The 23,939-nt window shown below is 39.0% G+C and overlaps 1 protein-coding gene across 1 annotated transcript in view; it reads left to right on the forward strand.

Moving 5' to 3' along the window:
* LOC121002849 (cytochrome P450 2F2-like) overlaps positions 1–19,138 on the forward strand; it is a 332,030-nt gene extending 312,892 nt beyond the window's left edge. The window contains exon 9 of the mRNA XM_040434460.1: positions 18,883–19,138. Coding sequence (XP_040290394.1) covers positions 18,883–19,076 — 194 coding nt within the window. The 3' untranslated portion in view covers positions 19,077–19,138. The remainder of the gene's footprint in view (positions 1–18,882) is intronic.
* Positions 19,139–23,939: the final 4,801 nt, after the last annotated feature.

Genomic DNA, 23,939 nt, shown 5'->3' on the forward strand with positions numbered 1-23,939 from the left:
CTTGGTTTCTTCATGTTTGCAACAGAGCCAGTTTGATGCCATTTCCGAATCAGACTTTGAATACAACATTTAGCTGATGTTTTTTTTCTTGGGTACATGTCTGCAAAGGTCTCCTGCATTTTCTTTAATCGATCTGCTTCGCACATAGCCTTCAACAATCACTATTTGCTGTTCCGGGGAGAACACCGTCTTAGTTTCACATAGCAACCAATCAGAGCTTAGCTTACAATTCCTACAGGGCTCTGAAAAAAAATGGAAGCTGAAATCTGATTGGCTGTTATGAACAACTAAGACAGATTTACTATTAGGCCGTTTGATTTGGAGATATTGGAGGCGGGCTACTTTTTCTGTCAGGTTTAGCTATGTTGCTATATTAAAACCTGTATGTGTCTAGAAAAACTGCTCTGTCATTGCCCCTGATTATCATTGAAGCTTTAATGCAAGTCTATGAGAGCCAGGAATTGTAACATTGTATTTGTTTGAGCTGAGTTTCTCCACTCCACCCCTACCACTAGAAGGTTTTAGTTCAGCTAGAAACTTTATATAATGAGAGCAGTCAAAGCCCCTAGTATTCTGCAGTTAGGGAGCAGTGCTTAGAAGAGGAGACTCTGCCAGACTATTGAGTAACCAGAAGAAGACGCTGAGACAGGGATACTCTGCCACAGACCCTGGATCATCAGCGTTTGTACCAGCCTTCTGAGAGAGAGAGAGAGAAAGAGGGACTACTGAGGCCTTTTCTCAGCATCAAACCCTGCTTCCCAGGAGGAGACTGGAGAAGCCAGCCCAATGCCTGGCCTGTAATGTTTTGCACCTGAATTCCTCCATAAAGAAGCACACTGGTTTTCTGCAGACCTTGACTCTCTGGATTTATTTCCAATTGGGGTTCACCACACCTTACCATCCCTTCTGGAGAGCAGCAACACGTGGTGACACCTTGACGGGGGACCCAGAGTACCGTTGGGGCTACCCCAAACCTGCCCACTGCAAAGGCAAAAGCGGTCAGCTTGCTGACTGGCCTCAACCTGGCGCAGCACATGGAAAGACTGCTCCATCATGTTGAGGAGACTGAACTGGCTGCTATTGCTGCTACTGCTGCTTAGTGTTGAGCACGAATATTCGAATAGCAAATTTTTAGCGTGAATATCGCCACTTTGAGAATTTGCGAATATTTAGAACATAGTGCTATATATTTGTTATATCGAATATTCAGTATTTTTTTCCATCTGAACACATAATTCCTCTCTGCTTCCCTCATTGGGCGAATGAGAAGAAAGCAATGTCAAGTTCACAACAATACTTAGTGCACCAATCAGTAATCTGTAGTCAGACCTGCTAAAATGTGAAGTTGCACATAGTGCGAAAAAATATTCTAATCACTGCCAATTAGCGCAATCACGAATATATTGGAGCACTTGACTGTATCTGCATATAAAGCTATTGTAATGTTCTGCAGTGCCAACCATTTTCTCCAGTCTCAGGAGAAACTCATAAAACTTCAAGCAGCTTGAAAAATGCAGCCAAAGTGACCCATGCCTGTATTTCGCTTTAGGAATTCGCATGACGCGATTTTTACATTGCAGATTTTTCGCATTTAATAAAATAATCTCAATTTCTCAAAATTTGCGAATATATGGCAAATATTCTACAAAATATTTGTGAAAAATCGCAAATTCGAATATAGTCCCTGACGCTCATCACTACTAATGCTCATGGTAGCCGGGGGGACGACTCTGAAGGGGACAGATGGAGGCCCCCCTTTCAGACACATTGGTGGCAGGTGTCTGCTCGCCATAAGCTGTGGCAAGCTGCGTACACATCGTTTCCTGGTAATAACTTAATTTGTCCTCCTTATATGTGAGAGGAAACATTCCCCAATTTTGACCAGATAGCAAGGGTCTAAAGACATGGCTGTCCAGTAATCATCAGATTGCTTGATATCAGCAATATGCTTGTGACTAAGCAAGCGAGCACACAGGTCACCATTCTGGCCACCATGCTCCCGGAGCCAGTTCTTTCCGGCTCTGCCATTGAGACAATTCTCCGGACTGGTGCCTTCGTCATCATCATCTTCTTGCTCCACCAGCTCCTCCTCTTGCAGTGGCAGCTCCTCATCCTCCTTATCTATGGCAAATTCCCTTTGTGTGTCTCCAACAGCTACAGGGGGGACAGCAAGATGTGTCTATTTTATACCACTAAATAACTATTTTATATCACTAACTATCTAAAAAGCAGGTAAATTAAAATTTTGAAAATATCACATTTGGCTGTTCTTCCTCCGCCATCTTCCCCTGATGCATAAATGTCAGTCTCTGTTCTAAGATAAATATGAGGGGGATGACATGGTTCATGGAGCAGCCGTCACTGCGGACAAACTTTGGGGCCTCTTTGAAGGACTTCAGCACACAAAAGGTGTCTTGGATGAGCTACCACTGCCTGACCTCGAAGCAACACATGTTCCCTGATACTGAGGCGGTCTGGTGCATGACAAAATTGTTCACAGCTTTCCGCTGCTTGTATAGACGCTCAAGAATGTTCAATGCTGAATTTCAGCGAGTTGGCAAGTCACGGATTAAGCGATGTAGCGGCAGACCATTCCGTTGCTGCAAGTCCAGGAAAGCGTTCCTCGCCACATAAGAGTGGCTGCAGTGCTTGGACAGTCTCCTGGACTTTGGCAGCACCTTACTCAAGCTATTGTACTTATTTAGAAAGTGTAGCACAACTAGGTTGATGACATGCGCCATGTAGGGCGCATGTGTTATTTCGCCCAGGTTCAAGGCGGACACGTAGTGGCGGCCATTCTCACCGACCACCTTTCACAGTTGTAATCAGCAGGGTGAAATCCAGCAGTTTGCTGCTGCAGCTTTTGTATGCACGCATGCCTTATCTGCCTGCGTGACCCAAACAAATCTAAACACCCAGCAATTTATTGCCCGTAGGCAAATAAAGCAGAGATAATGAAGTTTTTGGGGGCTTGTGCTGCATATGGACCTTGTTAAAAAAAAAAAAAGAAATTAGACAGTACTGGAGTGCAAATGTTTTATACCAGACTCCAGTTTAATGATAAAGGAAAGGATTTTAGCAGCTCTCACCTCTGGTCACCTGCCTGAAGCACGGAAAAGGAAAGTGGCTTGAACCTAGCCACACTTGATAAGTCCAAGAACAAAGAGAAAGGTTGATTCCAGCTTCAGCATATAAAAAGTTTTCTTTATTCGGCTTGTAATAAAATCCAACAAAGATGTCACATGGAGAGACACAAGATTGTGACGCGTTTCGGGCTGTGGTATTGAGCCCTTCTTCAAGACAATACAAAGGTGTACTAAAAACACAAACTTTATATACCACACAAATGGGTAACTCCTCCTTCTTAGTTAATTGGAGACTGTGTCCCAGACCCAGGTGCTCCTGGATTAGTGGATCCTCCCTGGAGCACGTGGGTGGGGACGCAGTGCTTCACAGTATTAACCGCTCAGAGACCACATATAAACATATAAACATATTGATGCACTACATATATTGCAGAGTTAAATCATGTTTCTTGTTCAGACCTTTTGGTATGCAAGTATCTAGAATGAACATCCAATATGTTTCCCTACTTAGAAGCTTCTGTTTGCGATCGCCCCCCCTGATAGGTGTGGAAACCACTTCCACTCCCTGTACAGAAAACGCAGAAACATCACCTTTGTGAACAGTGGCAAAATGTCTGGTAGCCGCTGAGACATTACGGGACATAAAATGGGGGACATCACTCAGGTGTTTTCGTATACGCACCTTCAGTTCATTAGTGGTGCAGCCCACGTATTGAAGGTTACATATTTTGCATGTTATAACATAAACTACATGATCTGTTTTACAATTTATATATTGCTTAAGCACGTGTTGTTTATTATTGGCCACAGATGTGACCTCTTTTGAGATAAGCATATGTCAACAGCATATACATTTATTGCTGCCGCATTTGTAATTACCGTTTGTTTTGGGCCAGCTAGTCGTTTTGGGGAAATTTTCCCTATATAGACTGGGGCTGATTTTTTGCCCTACTGTGGGGGCTTTTTTTGCTACACATCTAATCCCTGTTGAAACTACATTTTTCCATTCTTCATTATAGTTCAAAATATGGAGATGTTTACGTATAATTTTGCAAACCTTAAAATAGTCTCTACTATAGTTAGTGATAAAGGTGATGGGTTCTTCTTTTTTAATAGTGGTGTCCTTAGTCATGATATTTTTATTACTATTCTTGTTTTTATTTTTATTTTTATTTTTATTTTCATGTCCCTTATCATTAATGTCCCGCTCAGAATTTTTATTCTCATTATCTATGTTCTTATTTTTATGATTTTTTGGAAAAATAAGGGTTTCTCTATCTTTAGATCTGGCAAAATTAATTCCTCTCTCAATATTAGTTTGGGTGTAGCCCCTCACTTTAAGTCTGGCTGCAATGTTTTTTGCTTCTTTTTCAAAGAGCTCTGGGGTGGAGCAATTTCTCTTTGCCCTAATCATTTCTCCCTTAGGGATGTTTTTTATGACGTGTGGTGGATGGCAGGAGGAGGCAGAGAGAATGGTATTACCAGCTGTAGATTTTCTATGGGTGTATGTGACCACCCTGCTGGTATCTTTGACACCTTCCAGGCATAAATCCAGAAAAACAATTCTCTCTGGATCGCTGGAAAAAGTGAATTTTATTGATGCAGTGCAATTGTTGAGATATTCTATGCACTCAGCTATCCTCTCTGCGTCCCCCTGCCACACCCACAGCATATCGTCGATATAACGACCAAACCATTTGAAATCTTCTCTATAGGGATTGTTGTCAGAAAAGAGGAAGTTATTTTCCCACCACGCCATATATATATTTGCTATTGACGGTGAGTATTTAGCTCCCATAGGGATTCCTGATTGCTGTAGATAGTATTTTCTGTTGAACATAAAATAATTATGTCTCATCAAAAAATCCAGAACCAAACATAAAAATTCCTGCAGTTCTAGAGTATAATTGCTATAACATTCCAGAAACCATTTCAGAGCAACAATAGCGGATTCGTGGGGGATGTTAGTATATAATGAGGAGATGTCTGCTGTCACCCATGTATAGTTTTCATGCCATTCAAAAGAGAGAAAATTAACCAAAACAGTGCTGGTATCTCTCAAATATCCTGGTATTAATGGCACAAGAGATTGTAGCAGGGAGTCGGCCCACTCCGATAAATTTTCGGAGTATGAGCCTATGCCTGCCACAATTGGACGTAGTGAGGGAGGAAAACCTGGTTTATGGATTTTGGGGAGCGCATGAAATATAGGTGTAATAGCATGTTCTACATACATAAACTCAACTTCTCTCTTGGACAGAATGCCCAAGGAATGACCCTTATCCAAAATAGTTTTCAGGGTTTTCTGACAAGGGAGGAGAGGATTATAATCCAATGAGAGATAGGTATTGGAGTCTTTCAGCATATCCAGTATCTGATTCTTGTAAAGCTCACTATCAAGGATCACAACCGCTCCTCCCTTGTCAGCTTTCCGTATCACAACATCATGCATATTTTGCAATTCCAGAAAGGCTCTATGTTCATTTTTTGTCAGATTATTTTTCATTGCTTTGTCATCTGAGATGACTTTTAAAGCACATAAATCCCTCTGGATCAAATCCTGAAATCTGTCAAGGACCTCGGATCGGGACTGTATGGGGTAAAAACTCTTATTAGAGATTTTATATGTGGTGGATCTATTACACATACAGTCCCCCTCCGGACCCCCACACATTTCCTGGAGCGAGGCAATCTGCACCAGATCTGCAAAGGTAAAACATGGACACATATTCTCAGTTGTGACATCACATGGTGTATCATTAACATTAGATGCATCTTCTGTTGTAACATTAATATCATCATTAATAACTGAGAAATGTTTCTTTAGTGTCATTTTTCTAGCAAGTTTGTTGACATCTATTATTGTGTGATATAGATCAAAACTGCGGGATGGGGAGAAAGAGAAACCCTTTCTCAGAACCCTCTCCTGGAAAGGGGAGACGGGCTTTGAGGAAAGGTTAATCACCTGTATGTCATTGGCTGTTTCTTGCGGCTCGGATATCGCCTGCCTTTTTCGGTGTTTTCTCCCTGCCCTGCGTTTTTTGCTTGATTACGGTGACTGGAACCTCCTGTTGCAGATCCCTCCACATGGGTACTGGAGCTTTCCGCATTATCTGAATTAGAATCCAAAGAGTCCATGTCCGTGGAACTGAATGACACACCTGTATTGCGTTTTGCTCTGGATTTAAATCGATTCATTTTCTTGAGAATGGATCGGGGAGTTCCTGATTTGGTATTAGACCATGTATATACTGAATTAGTACTGTAATCCAGGAGATCTCGATTAAATTTGTTCTGCTTGAACTCAATAAGCATGTCCTCCAGTTTATTAAGGTTTTCATTTAGTTTGGCATCCAGATCCTGGAAGCTCTCGTCCAATTCATGGTGTTTTAATTCCTCTTGTAATATTTTGATCTCATCATGGGTTTCTTTTAGAGCAGTTTCTTCATGTGAAATAATTAACTCCATTAATTTGATGGAACATTCTGATAGAGTGTTATACCATTGTGTGGTAAAAGAATCAGAGTAAGTCGTGGTTGGTTGCTTTCTTAGCCGCAATCCCCTAGGCACCATATTCTTATCTAGGTATTTCTTTAGGGATGTGCAGTCCCACCACATCTTCAACTCCTTTGCCAAAAGTTTCTCCAGTGACGTCATTTTTATTTTTAAATCAATTTCACCCTGTTTGGATGTGCCTGCTATATTGAAAATATTGTCCATCTTTTTCATGCGGTCTTCACATTGCTCCATTGAGCGTAATGCCGCAGACATAATCCAAAGCAATGTATAGCAGGTTTTGTGGATCCCAAGCAAAAAGAAAAAACTTATTTTGCGTATTCAGGTGAGGGGGAGTGCACGCTGGTTCGCATAGCATATATGATAAAGGAAAGGATTTTAGCAGCTCTCACCTCTGGTCACCTGCCTGAAGCACGGAAAAGGAAAGTGGCTTGAACCTAGCCACACTTGATAAGTCCAAGAACAAAGAGAAAGGTTGATTCCAGCTTCAGCATATAAAAAGTTTTCTTTATTCGGCTTGTAATAAAATCCAACAAAGATGTCACATGGAGAGACACAAGATTGTGACGCGTTTCGGGCTGTGGTATTGAGCCCTTCTTCAAGACAATACAAAGGTGTACTAAAAACACAAACTTTATATACCACACAAATGGGTAACTCCTCCTTCTTAGTTAATTGGAGACTGTGTCCCAGACCCAGGTGCTCCTGGATTAGTGGATCCTCCCTGGAGCATGTGGGTGGGGACGCAGTGCTTCACAGTATTAACCGCTCAGAGACCACATATAAACATATAAACATATTGATGCACTACAGTTTAATGTATGGCCATGACTAGAGATGAGCGAATTTCTTAGAAATTCAATTCGGCTGATTTGGCGATTTGGCGAGATCTTCAAGCGAGATGGAGGCTGGAGGCCGTCTCAAGCAAATGGAGGGAGTAAGTTTGAATTTTTTTATTTATTTTTACTATTTTGGTGTAAATCGATTAGCTGACACGAAGCACGAGGAAATTTGGCTTCTAGGCGAATCGAATTTATCCTGAAATTCGGATCGAATTCCACTTCTTGGGATTCGATTCGCTCATCTCTAGCCATGACCTGCACACGATTTGACAACCTTATGTCTCTCTGATATAGTCCACACAGCTTACATATTTACTTTTCACCAACCACTACATATTCATTTCTGTGAAATACAGTATGTACCTGCAAAAGTGCCCTTTCCACCCCTTAAAGTGTTCGTACTGCAATATAGTTTCCAAAATGGGGTTTTCTACTGTCTAGGGACCTCAGGATTTTCTTAAATGCGACATGGCACCTGAAATCCATGTCTGCAAATTCTGGCTTGCAAAATCCATATATTGCTGTTTCCAGTTAGGCCTGATTTCACATCAGAGCCTCAGCAAATGTCAGGAAATACAATGCAAATCACCAAATCAGGCTTCAAATGCACATGGTGCTTTTTACAACTGAGCCCTATCGTGTATCCATAAAAAATTTTAGGGACACATTTAGGGTGTTTCTACAATCAGGAAACACAGTAGAATTATTAGAGAGCTAATGTGTTATAGTGGCACAAATTGGGCACAACTATTAGGCACTGTGGAAAAACTGCAATTTAATTTTGACCTTTCACTACACATTCAATTCTGGAAAAAAATCTATTTGACCAAATTGCTTATCACATCCCTTGAAAAATTTCTTGGGGGTGTAGTTTCTAAAACAGGGTCACTTTTTGGGTGTTTGCACTACAGGAGTACCTCAGGGTGTCCTCAAACACCATATGGCACCTCTATATGCCCTCCAAAAGCCATATGGCGCTCCTTCCCTTCTGAGCCATGCTGTGTGCCAATTCAGCACTTTATGATCATATGTGGGATATTTCTGTAAACTGCCGAATCAGGGTTATGAATATTGGGGTTTGCTTGGCTGTTAACCCTTCATGTGTTACAGTACAAATGGATTAAAATGGAATCTATACAAAAAGTGACATTTAACATTTTTTGCCATTTTCCTTTAATTCTTGTGGAACACCTAAAGGGTTATCAAAGTTTGCAAAATCAGTTTTGAATAATGTGAGGTAATTTGTTTCTAAAATGGGGTCACTTATGAATGGTATATATTATGTAAGCCTCTCACAAGTCTTCACAACTGAATTGGACCTTTAAAAAGGGAGTTTTGAAATTTTCTTGAAATTTTACAACTTGATTCTAAAATTAATGTAAAAAAAATGGCAATTACAAAATAATCACAATGTAAAGTAGACATACGGGGAATGTTAATAAATAACTATTTTATACCACTATCTTTCTAAAAAGCAGGTAAATTCAAATTTGAAAATATCAAATTTTCCCAAATTTTCTCAAAATGTAGAATGTTTTTTATAAATAAAGGTAAAACATATCGACTCAAATTTTCCACGAATATGAAGAATAATATTTATTTTTAGCCTGGCTGTTCATGTACAGAAACAATGAGGTTGCTGCAGAATTTGGTGATTATTGCAGTAAATTACATGAACAGCTTTCCCCACTCTCTCCCAGGTATTGTGTGATCCTCAATCTTCATCCTCTCTGTTCTGATCCCCACTAATTCTTACAGTAAAATAGTGCAGGCGTTAGACATGCATATAAATTTATAGACTTTACATATGTCTAGTATAACAGGCTTCACACGTACATATATAGCATTAAAGGGTTTCTACCACTTCATTTTCACATAATTAGCTTTCAGACACTAGCGATCCGCTAGTGTCTGCTCTACCAAACAATCCTAATATAATAGCTTTTGGGGCAGCCGTTTCGCTAAAAAAAGAACTTATATTGATATGCTAATGAGCCTCTAGGTGCTATGGGGGCGTCATTAGCACCTAGAGGCTCGGTCTACCTTCACAAAATGCCACCGCCCAACGCGTCCCTCCAGCCCGCCCATCTCCTCCGGAATGCGATCCTCCCTGTGAGCGTATGTATTCGGCGCATGCGCAGTGAATGTCTGACCGCTTTCTGCACAGACATCTCCACTGCGCCTGTTCCTCTGAGCACTATGATGTCATCGGCGCAGGCGCAGTGGAGATGTCTGAGCAGGGAAGCGGTAGAAACCCTTTAACTAAAAGAGTTCTGGAGGGGCCTGGCCCTAGGGGTTTTTCAGTTCACTATCTTAACTATCACATTCAACATTTGGATGTTTTTTAGATTACTCGGGTGTACCTTGTACCTCTTGATGTGTCCTCACATCAACAGGGCTGTATACATAGGCACCTCCTATTTATATGTTTGTCTGTTTTAAAGGTAGTCCACCACGTAGCTAGCATCCGCCACCTGTCATTTTTGAGGGAATGATAGGAGGCGGTAGTTTAGGCTCGAGGACAGAGAGTCCCCACCATCAGGGGGCGTCTCTGGGCTGAGGTGTAGTTTAGGGTATCAGTATAGGGACATCACTCCCGTACCCACTAATAGCTCACTCAACCCCCGGTGGATCTACCTTCAAACAGTGTAGTCGAGTTCGTTACGAGCTTGAAATTCAATAAAGTATGTATTTTCGAGGGTTGACTCTATTGCTGGACTAGGTTGATTCTGTACGTTTAACCCAATACTATCCCTTATCATACCATTGCTGGACCTAATAAGTGAGTGTGAAAGTAGCCTAACCAGGGGAGAAGGGCCTTGGTAAGAAAGGTGACCAAGAACCCAATAATCACTCTGGCTGAGTTCCAAAGATCCTGTGTGAAGATGGGAGAACCTTCAAGTAGGTCAACTATCATTGCAGCCTCCATCAATCTGGCTTTATGGCAGTGTGGCCAGAAAGAATCCTTGCCTCAGTAAGGCCCTCAGATTCTCTGCTCTGATGAAAACAAGATTGAATATTTTGGCCATAATTCTAAGCGTCACGTCTGGAGGAAACCAGGTGCCACTCATCATACAACACAATACCATCTATATAGTGAAGCATGGAGATGGCAGAATCATGTCTGGAGGAAACCAGACGCTGCTCATCCCCTGCCCAATACCATTCCTACAGTGAAGCATGGAGATGGCAGCATCATGTCTGGAGGAGAATCGTGTTGTAGGGTTGTTTTTTAGTACCCAAAATTAGAGGCTAATTCTGGAGGTAGCAGCCTTGGGGCACCCTGTAGCAAATTTTAGATCACCATACTGGGGAGGGTGAATACCAAAGGAACGCTTAGACAATGCCCTCAGGAATAGCCCCAAGTCATCATAATTCGGTGGAATAATGGGTACCCACCCACTGCGTAATACAAGAAACGGGGGCACATCAAAATTGAGGCAAGAGTGCCGGCACATGGTATAGAATACACTATGTAATTCAAGGGAAAGAAAAGAATACCGAGATGGGAGCCGCAGATCTAAAAAAGTATCAAATTTATTTAGAACAACAGACACAACAAAAAATAAGTTAAAAACATTGTATACAATGGATCCGGGTCATATGGACTAATCAATTACACATGCCCGCCGACTCACCACAAAAGCATAAACATTCCCCAACAAATACAAATGAACACAAGATACAAAGTGCATGTAATCCATCAACAATGAAATAATGGAAAAATATAATACTTATCATTTAGAATGGCATAGTGGGGGTATGCGTGGTGGTCAGGAAACAAGCCCAACGCGTATCGCCAGGCTCTGCTGGCATCCTCAGGGGTGCCTGTTTCTGAATAGTACATGGGTTCATATATACACATAATAATGACTAATAATAATCAATATCACCTGTGTCATGGCGGCAGAGTGGGGTGTGGAGGCGGCAATCCCCCATGCAGCTGGTCAATGGGAGGAGAAAAGGGAAGGGGGCGAGGTATATCAGATGTGCGCTTTGAATAAGCGCTTATTTTCACTGCTAGATCCCGGCATAGATAACAGCCGGAAATGACATGCACCCATGTGCGCCGCCGCGTCCCGCGTTCCAAACAGCGGAAACGGCAGAACGCGCATGCTCACAAGGCACACAATGCGTGGCAGGTACCGGAAGTTCCTCCAGTGTGGTTTTGAAGCCGTGAACGCACCCGGAAGGAGGGCACTGCGACCAAAGGGACAAAGCGGAGCGCAACCTCAAGGAGAAAAGGGGAAAAAGTGAGGGAGGAATATTGAAAGGGCTATCCTGAATTAAGTATACCGAAAAGGTGCACAATCCAGTGTGCTCCAGGAAAGCATAGAACAGCAAGATGTGCAAAAAAAAAAAGAAGGAAACAAATAAAAAACACCAAATAAATTGCAAATAAAGAATATATTTTAAAAAAGGTTCTTTTGTGCATAATCAATGAAAAAATCAGGTCCAATACATAATATGCATCAGTGGACTGTCCAGAACCGATGGCCACAGCCAATTACTGTATGCAGGGCACCATGATTATTGAAGTGACCTATATTATAACAACACCATCAGATTATATGCACAGTCCAATGCTGCATAAATAGCTATCTACACAATAATCAAAATACAAAATTACGATACCTTACAAAAACAAAAAAATAAAATTTATAAAAATGAATTTCCTTTTTTCTTTCTAGGTTATGTGAGTTATTTGTGCTTATATTTCCTTTGTATTTATTGTGCTTTTCATTTCTCTTTATTTTTATCTTTATTATTCTTTGTATTTAATATTATTTTTTATTGTTTATTATTATTTATTATTTTTTATATTATTTTCTATTTTTATCTTTTATTTTTTATTTTTTATATTTAATTATCCATTTGCTTGTGTTTATTTTATTATTGTTTATTGTTTTTTATTTATATATTATTTTGTGTTATTTTTTTGTTGTATATATTTTACATATATCTATTTTATGTTTTTTAGTGTTTATTGTGCAACTTTCTTATTATTTCTTATACTATGCTCTTCCAAAAAAAAAAAAAAAAAGGAGAGAAAAGAAAAGAAGCAAGAAACGCTCCGTCACATTGCCCACAGTGCACCCATCCGAGGCCCACGGAAAAAAGGGGGGGGGGAAGGGGGAAGGGGGAAACCATGCATATCAAGAATTATTATTACAGATGTTATACAGAATAATACAATTCTAGACATTACTAAGTATGCATGGTGAAGGCAATAAGTCCATCAAGAAACATCCACGTAGAGGGACCTTGGACGACGATCCAGAGACTTCTTTGTGTTTCATGCTAGGCTGTCCCAGGTAGAGGGAGGAGAAATATTATATTTTCTTTTTTTTTTTCTTTTTTCTCTAGATTTGCAAATTTTTTCTGTGCACTTGTTTTCACACGATCACTGTTTCTTCATTACGGTTGCCGCCGAAATCTATAATATTTCTCCTCCCTCTACCTGGAACAGCCTAGCACGAAACACAAAGAAGTCTCTGGATCGTCGTCCAAGGTCCCTCTACGTGGATGTTTCTTGGTGGACTTATTGCCTTCACCATGCATACTTAGTAATGTCTAGAATTGTATTATTCTGTATAACATCTGTAATAATAATTCTTGATATGCATGGTTTCCCCCTTCCCCCTTTCCCCCCCCTTTTTTCCGTGGGCCTCAGATGGGTGCACTGTGGGCAATGTGACGGAGCGTTTCTTGCTTCTTTTCTTTCGTTTTTTTTTTTGGAAGAGCATAGTAGAAAGAAAGTTGCACATAAGAAAGTTGCACAATAAACACTAAAAAACATAAAATAGATATATGTAAAATATATACAACAAAAAATAACACAAAATAATATATAAATAAAAAACAATAAACAATAATAAAATAAACAAAAGCAAATGGATAATTAAATATAAAAAATAAAAAATAAAAGATAAAAAATAGAAAATAATATAAAAAATAATAAATAATAATAAACAATAAAAAATAATATTAAATACAAAGAATAATAAAGATAAAAATAAAGAGAAATGAAAAGCACAATAAATACAAAGGAAATATAAGCACAAATAACTCACATAACCTTGAAAGAAAAAAGGAAATTTATTTTTATAAATTTTATTTTTTTGTTTTTGTAATCGTAATTTAGTATTTTGATTATTGTGTAGATAGCTATTTATGCAGCATTAGACTGTGCATATAATTTGATGGTGTTGTTATAATATAGGTCAATAATCATGGTGCCCTGCATACAGTAATTGGCTGTGGCCATCGGTTCTGGACAGTCCACTGAATCATATTATGTATTGGACCTGATTTTTTCATTGATTATGCACAAAAGAACCTTTTTTAAAATATATTCTTTATTTGCAATTTATTTGGTGTTTTTTATTTGTTTCCTTCTTTTTTTTTTTGCACATCTTGCTGTTCTATGCTTTCCTGGAGCACACTGGATTGTGCACCTTTTCGGTATACTTAATTCAGGATAGCCCTTTCAATATTCCTCCCTCACTTTTTGCCCTTTTCTCCTTGAGGTTGCGCTCCGCTTTGTCCCTTTGGTCGCAGTGCCCTCCTTCCGGGTGCGTTCACGGCTTCAAAACCACACTGGAGGAACTTCCGGTACCTGCCACGCATTGTGTGCCTTGTGAGCATGCGCGTTCTGCCGTTTCCGCTGTTTGGAACGCGGGACGCGCCGGCTCGGCGGCGCACATGGGTGCATGTCATTTCCGGCTGTTATCTATGCCGGGATCTAGCAGTGAAAATAAGCGCTAATTCAAAGCGCACATCTGATATACCTCGCCCCCTTCCCTTTTCTCCTCCCATTGACCAGCTGCATGGGGGATTGCCGCCTCCACACCCCACTCTGCCGCCATGACACAGGTGATATTGATTATTATTAGTCATTATTATGTGTATATATGAACCCATGTACTATTCAGAAACTGCACCCCTGAGGAAGCCAGCAGAGCCTGGCGATACGCGTTGGGCTTGTTTCCTGACCACCACGCATACCCCCACTATGCCATTCTAAATGATAAGTATTATATTTTTCCATTATTTCATTGTTGATGGATTACATGCACTTTGTATCTTGTGTTCATTTGTATTTGTTGGGGAATGTTTATGCTTTTGTGGTGAGTCGGCGGGCATGTGTAATTGATTAGTCCATATGACCCGGATCCATTGTATACAATGTTTTTAACTTATTTTTTGTTGTGTCTGCTGTTCTAAATAAATTTGATACTTTTTTAGATCTGCGGCTCCCATCTCGGTATTCTTTTCTTTCCCTTGAATTACCCACCCACTGCATTACATGATGCCACTGCAGGACTGGCATTATCAGTTAAGTTTAAGCTTAGCCATTAAATTTGGCTCTTTCTCGACCAGCCCAATGGTAGTCTACCAAAGATCACCACCCCAAAGCTTGGATGCAATATTTATATATTTACGGAAAAGCAAAAAAAAACATTTTTTTTAGCTAGACAGATGCTGATAGCCATTAGAGGCACGGTCAGATTGGAACTCAAAAAATCCCCCTGTCATACATTCATCTGAAACAAGGACTACAGAGGTTGATGGTACTATATAAATAAAATTTCACTGGTATAACTGATATATTGTATACGTTCCACCTATCAAAATTAAATCACTGTCGTTAGGAACGCTATATTTCTGTTAAAACTGTTACTTTATTAATCAGAAAAACAAAGGGAAGGGGACCTAACCTATATTAAAATTCTAGGACGCCATCTACTCAGTATAGGGTCGATGATGAGGACCTATAAACCGCATGTACGGTAAATACGACTGCGGATGGGGTCACCAGAAGTGCCGCAGGCTAGTGCTGTACTGCAGGTTAAAGTAGAGGGCCATAGGGCCGTGCTAATTGGATCCACAGAAGTAAGCACTATAGCGCGGTCAGAGTGCTCTGAATCACTGCCAGCTGATGAATCCCTCGACTAAAGTTATGGATAAACTAATCCAGTGATAAACATCTGCCTGCAGAAGCCGATCTCAATTGAATCCATCCGTTCATGTAAAACGGATGTCTGAGAGTCGGCCCTGCAAACACGAATCACTGGATCTGAGCTAAGCTGGGTGAAACAGACAGAACTGGATTGCCATTGCTCATTTACTTGCAGAGGGCTGAGAACCGCAGACCTCAACTGCAGTGTGAGCGCAATGCAGATGCATATGAACATTAATTCATCCCCACACCACACTCGACGCGTTTCGCCATAAGGCTCGTCAGGAGCGTGTATCTGTGGTTAACAGGATAAATATTCAAAGCTGCTGAGCCTCCGTTACAGAGACTGCAGCTGTAAGTACGAGGTGGCCGAACGCGGCCGCTCAGGTGCACAGAATATGAGGAGAGTCCTCCTCCCCTCTACTGAACCCCGCCTACAGAACGGCCAATGAGGATGCAGGAGGCGCGGCTTCGCTGCATAATCCATCCCGCCCCCTCAATGAGACCGGCCCAGATGAATGTAATAACATTCTACATTAGAGTTAGAGTAAATATACACGGCGACTTACTATCCTGGCGACATTGGTATGGCACCGATCGGGACGGGGATCATACAGTGGTATGAACCGCATTATATTTTGTTTTATTTTTATTTTTATTTTATTTGTTTTATTTCATTGATTGAGGACATCAATCGGTAGTGGTGGAGACGATACAGAAGGATAAAGGAAGACCCAGCAGCATTTTTTACTGGATGGCGATGCTGTGATAAGGCTGATGTACATGACGATCCCTTCATACATAAAAGGGGCAGTGCGTGGTATAATGTGGTATGAGTATTCACAACCAATAATTGCACTATCCCGCCCCTAGTGTCTCCTGGCCCCATCCGTGGCCTAGGTGATCTGATAACATGAGATCATTACTGGTCAATCCCGCTGGGACACATGGATCATGGGCAGTATGTCACCACCTCTAATATTCCCCTGTTGCACCTCCCCTCCAGGGATCTAGAGAAAACACACAAAGGAATTATGCTCATTCAGTCCCTGGGGCTGGAGCGTACACAGGCGGTAAATCCATTGTGTCTCTTTTTGTAATAAACGCCTATCAAAGTCGCCTCCTCTTGGTGATCTTCTGACCACCTCCACAGCCTGAAATTTGATGACATCCACATCACCATTGTGCATGGTCGATATGTGTCTAGCAATCGGGGTATCCGCCCCTTTGCGGATGTCATTTAGATGTTCTGCTACTCTTCTACGGAATTCTCTTGTGGTTTTCCCCACATATTGCTTTCCGCAAGTACAAGTGGCCAAATATACCAGGCCTCTTGTTTTGCAATTAACAAATGATCTGATCGTAAATCTCTGTTCAGTGACGCTACAGATAAATGTGGCGCCAGTCTGGATTGCAGGGCAAGCCACGCAACTGCCACAGCGGAAGGTCCCTTTAAGGCTGGTACTCAGCCATGTGGATGTAGTCGGGCCCTGAAAGAAGCTGTGGACCAGGCGATCTCTCAAACTACGTCCACGTCTGTACGTAATTAAAGGTACATTGCCTATCATATCCCCAATATCTGGGTCTGATTTAAGAATACCCCAGTAGGTCTTAAGCAGATCACGCACTGTGTTGTGTGCTTCATCATATGTGGCTATGATGCGCAACTGGTCCATTCCAGCCGATCCCGACCTCGGGGTAAGGAGGGCATCCCGGTTTTGTGCCAGCGAATGCTGGTACGCCTTAGTTAGTACCTGTTGTGGGTATCCCCTACTCCTAAATCTGGTTCGTAGATCCCTGGATGCCGTTCTGAAATCCGACATACTGGAGCAGTTGCGCCTTACCCGAAGGTATTGCCCTTTTGGAATTCCCCTCTTCAGGGGCAGGGGGTGGCAGCTGTCCCAACTAAGGAGGCTGTTTGTCGCAGTCTCCTTGCGGAACAGTCGTGTGCCAATATTGCCCATCCTGTCCCTGAAGATGGTCAGATCCAGAAAGTTGATTTGAGATTCCTGGATCTCTGATGTAAAGAATAATCCCATAGTGTTTATGTTCAGGTCTGAAACAAACCGATTAAAGTCCTCAACACTCCCAGACCATAAAATCAATACATCATCGATGAAGCGTAACCACATGTTAATGTGGTCAGCCCATCTTTGATTATCCGCGAACACAACTTCACGTTCCCACCAGCCCAGGTAGAGATTGGCGAAGGTCGGGGCACAGGGGCTCCCCATCGCCACTCCCCTGAGCTGGTGGTACATGCGGTAGTCAAAGGTAAAACAGTTGTGCTCAAGGATAAATTTCATTAGTTCAAGGATAAACTCGTTATGCTGCCAGCAGTGGGTGCCACGTTGACTAAGAAATGAGGCCACAACTCCACACCCCCTGTCGTGGGGTATCGAGCTGTACAGGGCCTCAACATCCAAGCTGGCCAGCATAACGTTCTCACCAAGATGTATTCCTTCCAATTTTTTGATTACATCCATAGAATCACGTACATACGAGGATAGGGACACTGCAAATGGTCGTAAAATCCTATCCACGTATGTACTGATTGGATGTGTCAAACTCCCAGTCCCTGACACAATGGGACGTCCCTTTAGAGGGGTAAGTCCCTTGTGCACCTTGGGTAACCCATAGAAACAAGGGGTCTGGGGATGTTTGGGAAACAAAAACTCAAATTCAGACCTACTGATAAGAGCATGGTCGTGTGCTGTGTCCAAGAGGTCCTTCAATTGCCTCCTGAACATCTCAGTGGGATTTAATTCCAGCACACGATAACATGATTTATCACTGAGAATGTTCAAACACATGGTCTTATATTGGTCACCTTCCCTTTGTTTTTCTGATTAATAAAGTAACAGTTTTAACAGAAATATAGCGTTCCTAACGACAGTGATTTACTATATAAATAAAACTAAAAACGTCTGCTGTAAAGTAGACCATTGAAGAAGCCGAGCCGAGGCCCCTTAGCAGAACTTGGAATAGGGTTTCATTCAGATATCAGGTATCATGAGCAGAAGAGGGAGCAGGCAATGTAAAGAGTGTTGCAGAGTATGATTGCTGGGTGCAGAGGAGTCAATTCAGATCAGACATTGAGGAGTAACAGGAACTGCGTTTAATGGAACAAGCGTGCAATACCAGAAGGTCACCTTACATGGTGACTGGCAGAGACATGGAAAAAAAAATCTGTTAATACACCTCAATGTACAGGAAATACATCATAGAAATGTAAAGAGAGACCAAAGTGAGCATTAGTAACAGTGACATCTAGTGTTATAACTATAAACTGCAGTTAATCCAGCAATAGACTAAGCTGTAAGTTGTTGTATCTCCTACATGGCGTAATCATTGTATAATAAGATCTACAACTTTCTATTATATTTCTCACCATTTTCAGAATGTCTGATTTGCTGGTGAGGAATTGAATCCCAAATGATCTGATTACTTAAATGCAGTTGTGTTATTCTTCTAGGAAAGCGAGTTTGTCTTGGAGAGAACCTGGCCCGCATGGAGCTCTTCCTGTTCTTCACCTCTCTGCTCCAGAAATTCACCCTCACTCTTCCTCCGGGGACAGAACCTCAGGACTCAAAATGGTTGAACCTAAACAAGTTTGAAATCCTTGCATCAGGGGAGATCTGTGCCGAACGGCGTTCAATTCCCAAGTGACCCCCGGCAGCCCAGCAGCAGAAAAAAAAGATAAAAACAACAGAAGTGAAAATGTGACAATTTACTAAATAAAACATGATAAAATCAATGATGAGTGAATTTCTTAAAAATTGCTTCATATTTGTGTAATGAATCATTTGGAAGATTCAAAACTGCTGTAATTGACCTGAAAATGTAATTATGAAACTTCGAGGTCTCCTATAACTCAAACAGGTGCATCACAACAAACAGCACCTCCCATCATGCACACTTACTCCACTATTCTTGTAAGGCTCCATTCACACGTCCGCAATGTGTTTTGCGGATACACGGAGACACGGATCCGCAAAATACGGAAAGCGGCAATGTGTGTTCCGCATTTTGCGGACCGCACATTGCCGACATAATAGAATATGCCTGTTCTTGTCCGCAATTGCGGACAAGAATAGGACATGTTCTATTTTTTTGCGGAAACGGAAGCACGGATGCGGAAGTGCGGATCCGCAAATGTGGATGCGGACAGCACATTCCGTCCCCATAGAGAATGAATGGGTCCGCACCCTTTCCGCAAAATTGCGGAAAGAATGCGGACACATTTTGCGGACGTGTGAATGGAGCCTAACTCCCATAGAAGTGCAAGGAGGATTCTAGAAGTCGTAGTTTCACAACAGCTGGAGTGTCGGAGGCTGCGGATCCCTGAACTAGAATATCATCGAAAAGTTCATTTATTTCAACATTTTAAAAAGTAAAGCTCATATTTTCTATTAACTCATTATATACAGTGATCTCTCATATGTTCTATAGATCATTATATACAGTGATCTCTCATATATTCTATAGATCATTATACACAGTGATCTCTCATATATTCTATAGATCATTATACACAGTGATCTCTCATATATTCTATAGATTCATTATACACAGTGATCTCTCATATATTCTATAGATTCATTATACACAGTGATCTCTCATATATTCTATAGATTCATTATACACAGTGATCTCTCATATATTCTATAGATTCATTATACACAGTGATCTCTCATATATTCTATAGATTCATTATACACAGTGATCTCTCATATATTCTATAGATACATTATACACAGTGATCTCTCATATATTCTATAGATACATTATACACAGTGATCTCTCATATATTCTATAGATACATTATACACAGTGATCTCTCATATATTCTATAGATCATTATACACAGTGATCTCTCATATATTCTATAGATCCATTATACACAGTGATCTCTCATATATTCTATAGATACATTATACACAGTGATCTCTCATATATTCTATAGATTCATTATACACAGTGATCTCTCATATATTCTATAGATCATTATACACAGTGATCTCTCATATATTCTATAGATACATTATACACAGTGATCTCTCATATATTCTATAGATACATTATACACAGTGATCTCTCATATATTCTATAGATACATTATACACAGTGATCTCTCATATATTCTATAGATTCATTACACACAGTGATCTCTCATATATTCTATAGATTCATTATACACAGTGATCTCTCATATATTCTATAGATTCATTATACACAGTGATCTCTCATATATTCTATAGATACATTATACACAGTGATCTCTCATATATTCTATAGATACATTATACACAGTGATCTCTCATATATTCTATAGATTCATTACACACAGTGATCTCTCATATATTATATAGATTCATTATACACAGTGATCTCTCATATATTCTATAGATACATTATACACAGTGATCTCTAATATATTCTATAGATACATTATACACAGTGATCTCTCATATATTCTATAGATACATTATACACAGTGATCTCTCATATATTCTATAGATACATTATACACAGTGATCTCTCATATATTCTATAGATCCATTATACACAGTGATCTCTCATATATTCTATAGATACATTATACACAGTGATCTCTCATATATTCTATAGATACATTATACACAGTGATCTCTCATATATTCTATAGATTCATTATACACAGTGATCTCTCATATATTCTATAGATTCATTATACACAGTGATCTCTCATATATTCTATAGATACATTATACACAGTGATCTCTCATATATTCTATAGATACATTATACACAGTGATCTCTCATATATTCTATAGATTCATTATACACAGTGATCTCTCATATATTCTATAGATACATTATACACAGTGATCTCTCATATATTCTATAGATACATTATACACAGTGATCTCTCATATATTCTATAGATTCATTATACACAGTGATCTCTCATATATTATATAGATTCATTATACACAGTGATCTCTCATATATTCTATAGATACATTATACACAGTGATCTCTCATATATTCTATAGATCATTATACACAGTGATCTCTCATATATTCTATAGATACATTATACACAGTGATCTCTCATATATTCTATAGATACATTATACACAGTGATCTCTCATATATTCTATAGATACATTATACACAGTGATCTCTCATATATTCTATAGATCATTATACACAGTGATCTCATATATATTCTATAGATCCATTATACACAGTGATCTCTCATATATTCTATAGATACATTATACACAGTGATCTCTCATATATTCTATAGATCATTATACACAGTGATCTCTCATATATTCTATAGATACATTATACACAGTGATCTCTCATATATTCTATAGATCCATTATACACAGTGATCTCTCATATATTCTATAGATACATTATACACAGTGATCTCTCATATATTCTATAGATACATTATACACAGTGATCTCTCATATATTCTATAGATTCATTATACACAGTGATCTCTCATATATTCTATAGATACATTATACACAGTGATCTCTCATATATTCTATAGATACATTATACACAGTGATCTCTCATATATTCTATAGATACATTATACACAGTGATCTCTCATATATTCTATAGATACATTATACACAGTGATCTCTCATATATTCTATAGATTCATTATACACAGTGATCTCTCATATATTCTATAGATACATTATACACAGTGATCTCTCATATATTCTATAGATACATTATACACAGTGATCTCTCATATATTCTATAGATACATTATACACAGTGATCTCTCATATATTCTATAGATTCATTATACACAGTGATCTCTCGTATATTCTATAGATACATTATACACAGTGATCTCTCATATATTCTATAGATCCATTATACACAGTGATCTCTCATATATTCTATAGATCATTATACACAGTGATCTCTCATATATTCTATAGATACATTATACACAGTGATCTCTCATATATTCTATAGATCCATTATACACAGTGATCTCTCATATATTCTATAGATACATTATACACAGTGATCTCTCATATATTCTATAGATTCATTATACACAGTGATCTCTCATATATTCTATAGATACATTATACACAGTGATCTCTCATATATTCTATAGATTCATTATACACAGTGATCTCTCATATATTCTATAGATACATTATACACAGTGATCTCTCATATATTCTATAGATTCATTATACACAGTGATCTCTCATATATTCTATAGATTCATTACACACAGTGATCTCTCATATATTCTATAGATACATTATACACAGTGATCTCTCATATATTCTATAGATTCATTATACACAGTGATCTCTCATATATTCTATAGATCATTATACACAGTGATCTCTCATATATTATATAGATTCATTATACACAGTGATCTCTCATATATTCTATAGATACATTATACACAGTGATCTCTAATATATTCTATAGATACATTATACACAGTGATCTCTCATATATTCTATAGATACATTATACACAGTGATCTCTCATATATTCTATAGATACATTATACACAGTGATCTCTAATATATTCTATAGATCCATTATACACAGTGATCTCTCATATATTCTATAGATACATTATACACAGTGATCTCTCATATATTCTATAGATACATTATACACAGTGATCTCTCATATATTCTATAGATCATTATACACAGTGATCTCTCATATATTCTATAGATCCATTATACACAGTGATCTCTCATATATTCTATAGATTCATTATACACAGTGATCTCTCATATATTCTATAGATACATTATACACAGTGATCTCTCATATATTCTATAGATTCATTATACACAGTGATCTCTCATATATTCTATAGATCCATTATACACAGTGATCTCTCATATATTCTATAGATTCATTATACACAGTGATCTCTCATATATTCTATAGATACATTATACACAGTGATCTCTCATATATTCTATAGATCCATTATACACAGTGATCTCTCATATATTCTATAGATTCATTATACACAGTGATCTCTCATATATTCTATAGATTCATTATACACAGTGATCTCTCATATATTCTATAGATTCATTATACACAGTGATCTCTCATATATTCTATAGATACATTATACACAGTGATCTCTCATATATTCTATAGATACATTATACACAGTGATCTCTCATATATTCTATAGATTCATTATACACAGTGATCTCTCATATATTCTATAGATACATTATACACAGTGATCTCTCATATATTCTATAGATTCATTATACACAGTGATCTCTCATATATTCTATAGATCATTATACACAGTGATCTCTCATATATTCTATAGATCCATTATACACAGTGATCTCTCATATATTCTATAGATTCATTATACACAGTGATCTCTCATATATTCTATAGATACATTATACACAGTGATCTCTCATATATTCTATAGATACATTATACACAGTGATCTCTCATATATTCTATAGATACATTATACACAGTGATCTC

The sequence above is a fragment of the Bufo bufo genome, chromosome 5 (genome assembly GCF_905171765.1).
Source record: "Bufo bufo chromosome 5, aBufBuf1.1, whole genome shotgun sequence".
NCBI lineage: Eukaryota > Metazoa > Chordata > Amphibia > Anura > Bufonidae > Bufo > Bufo bufo.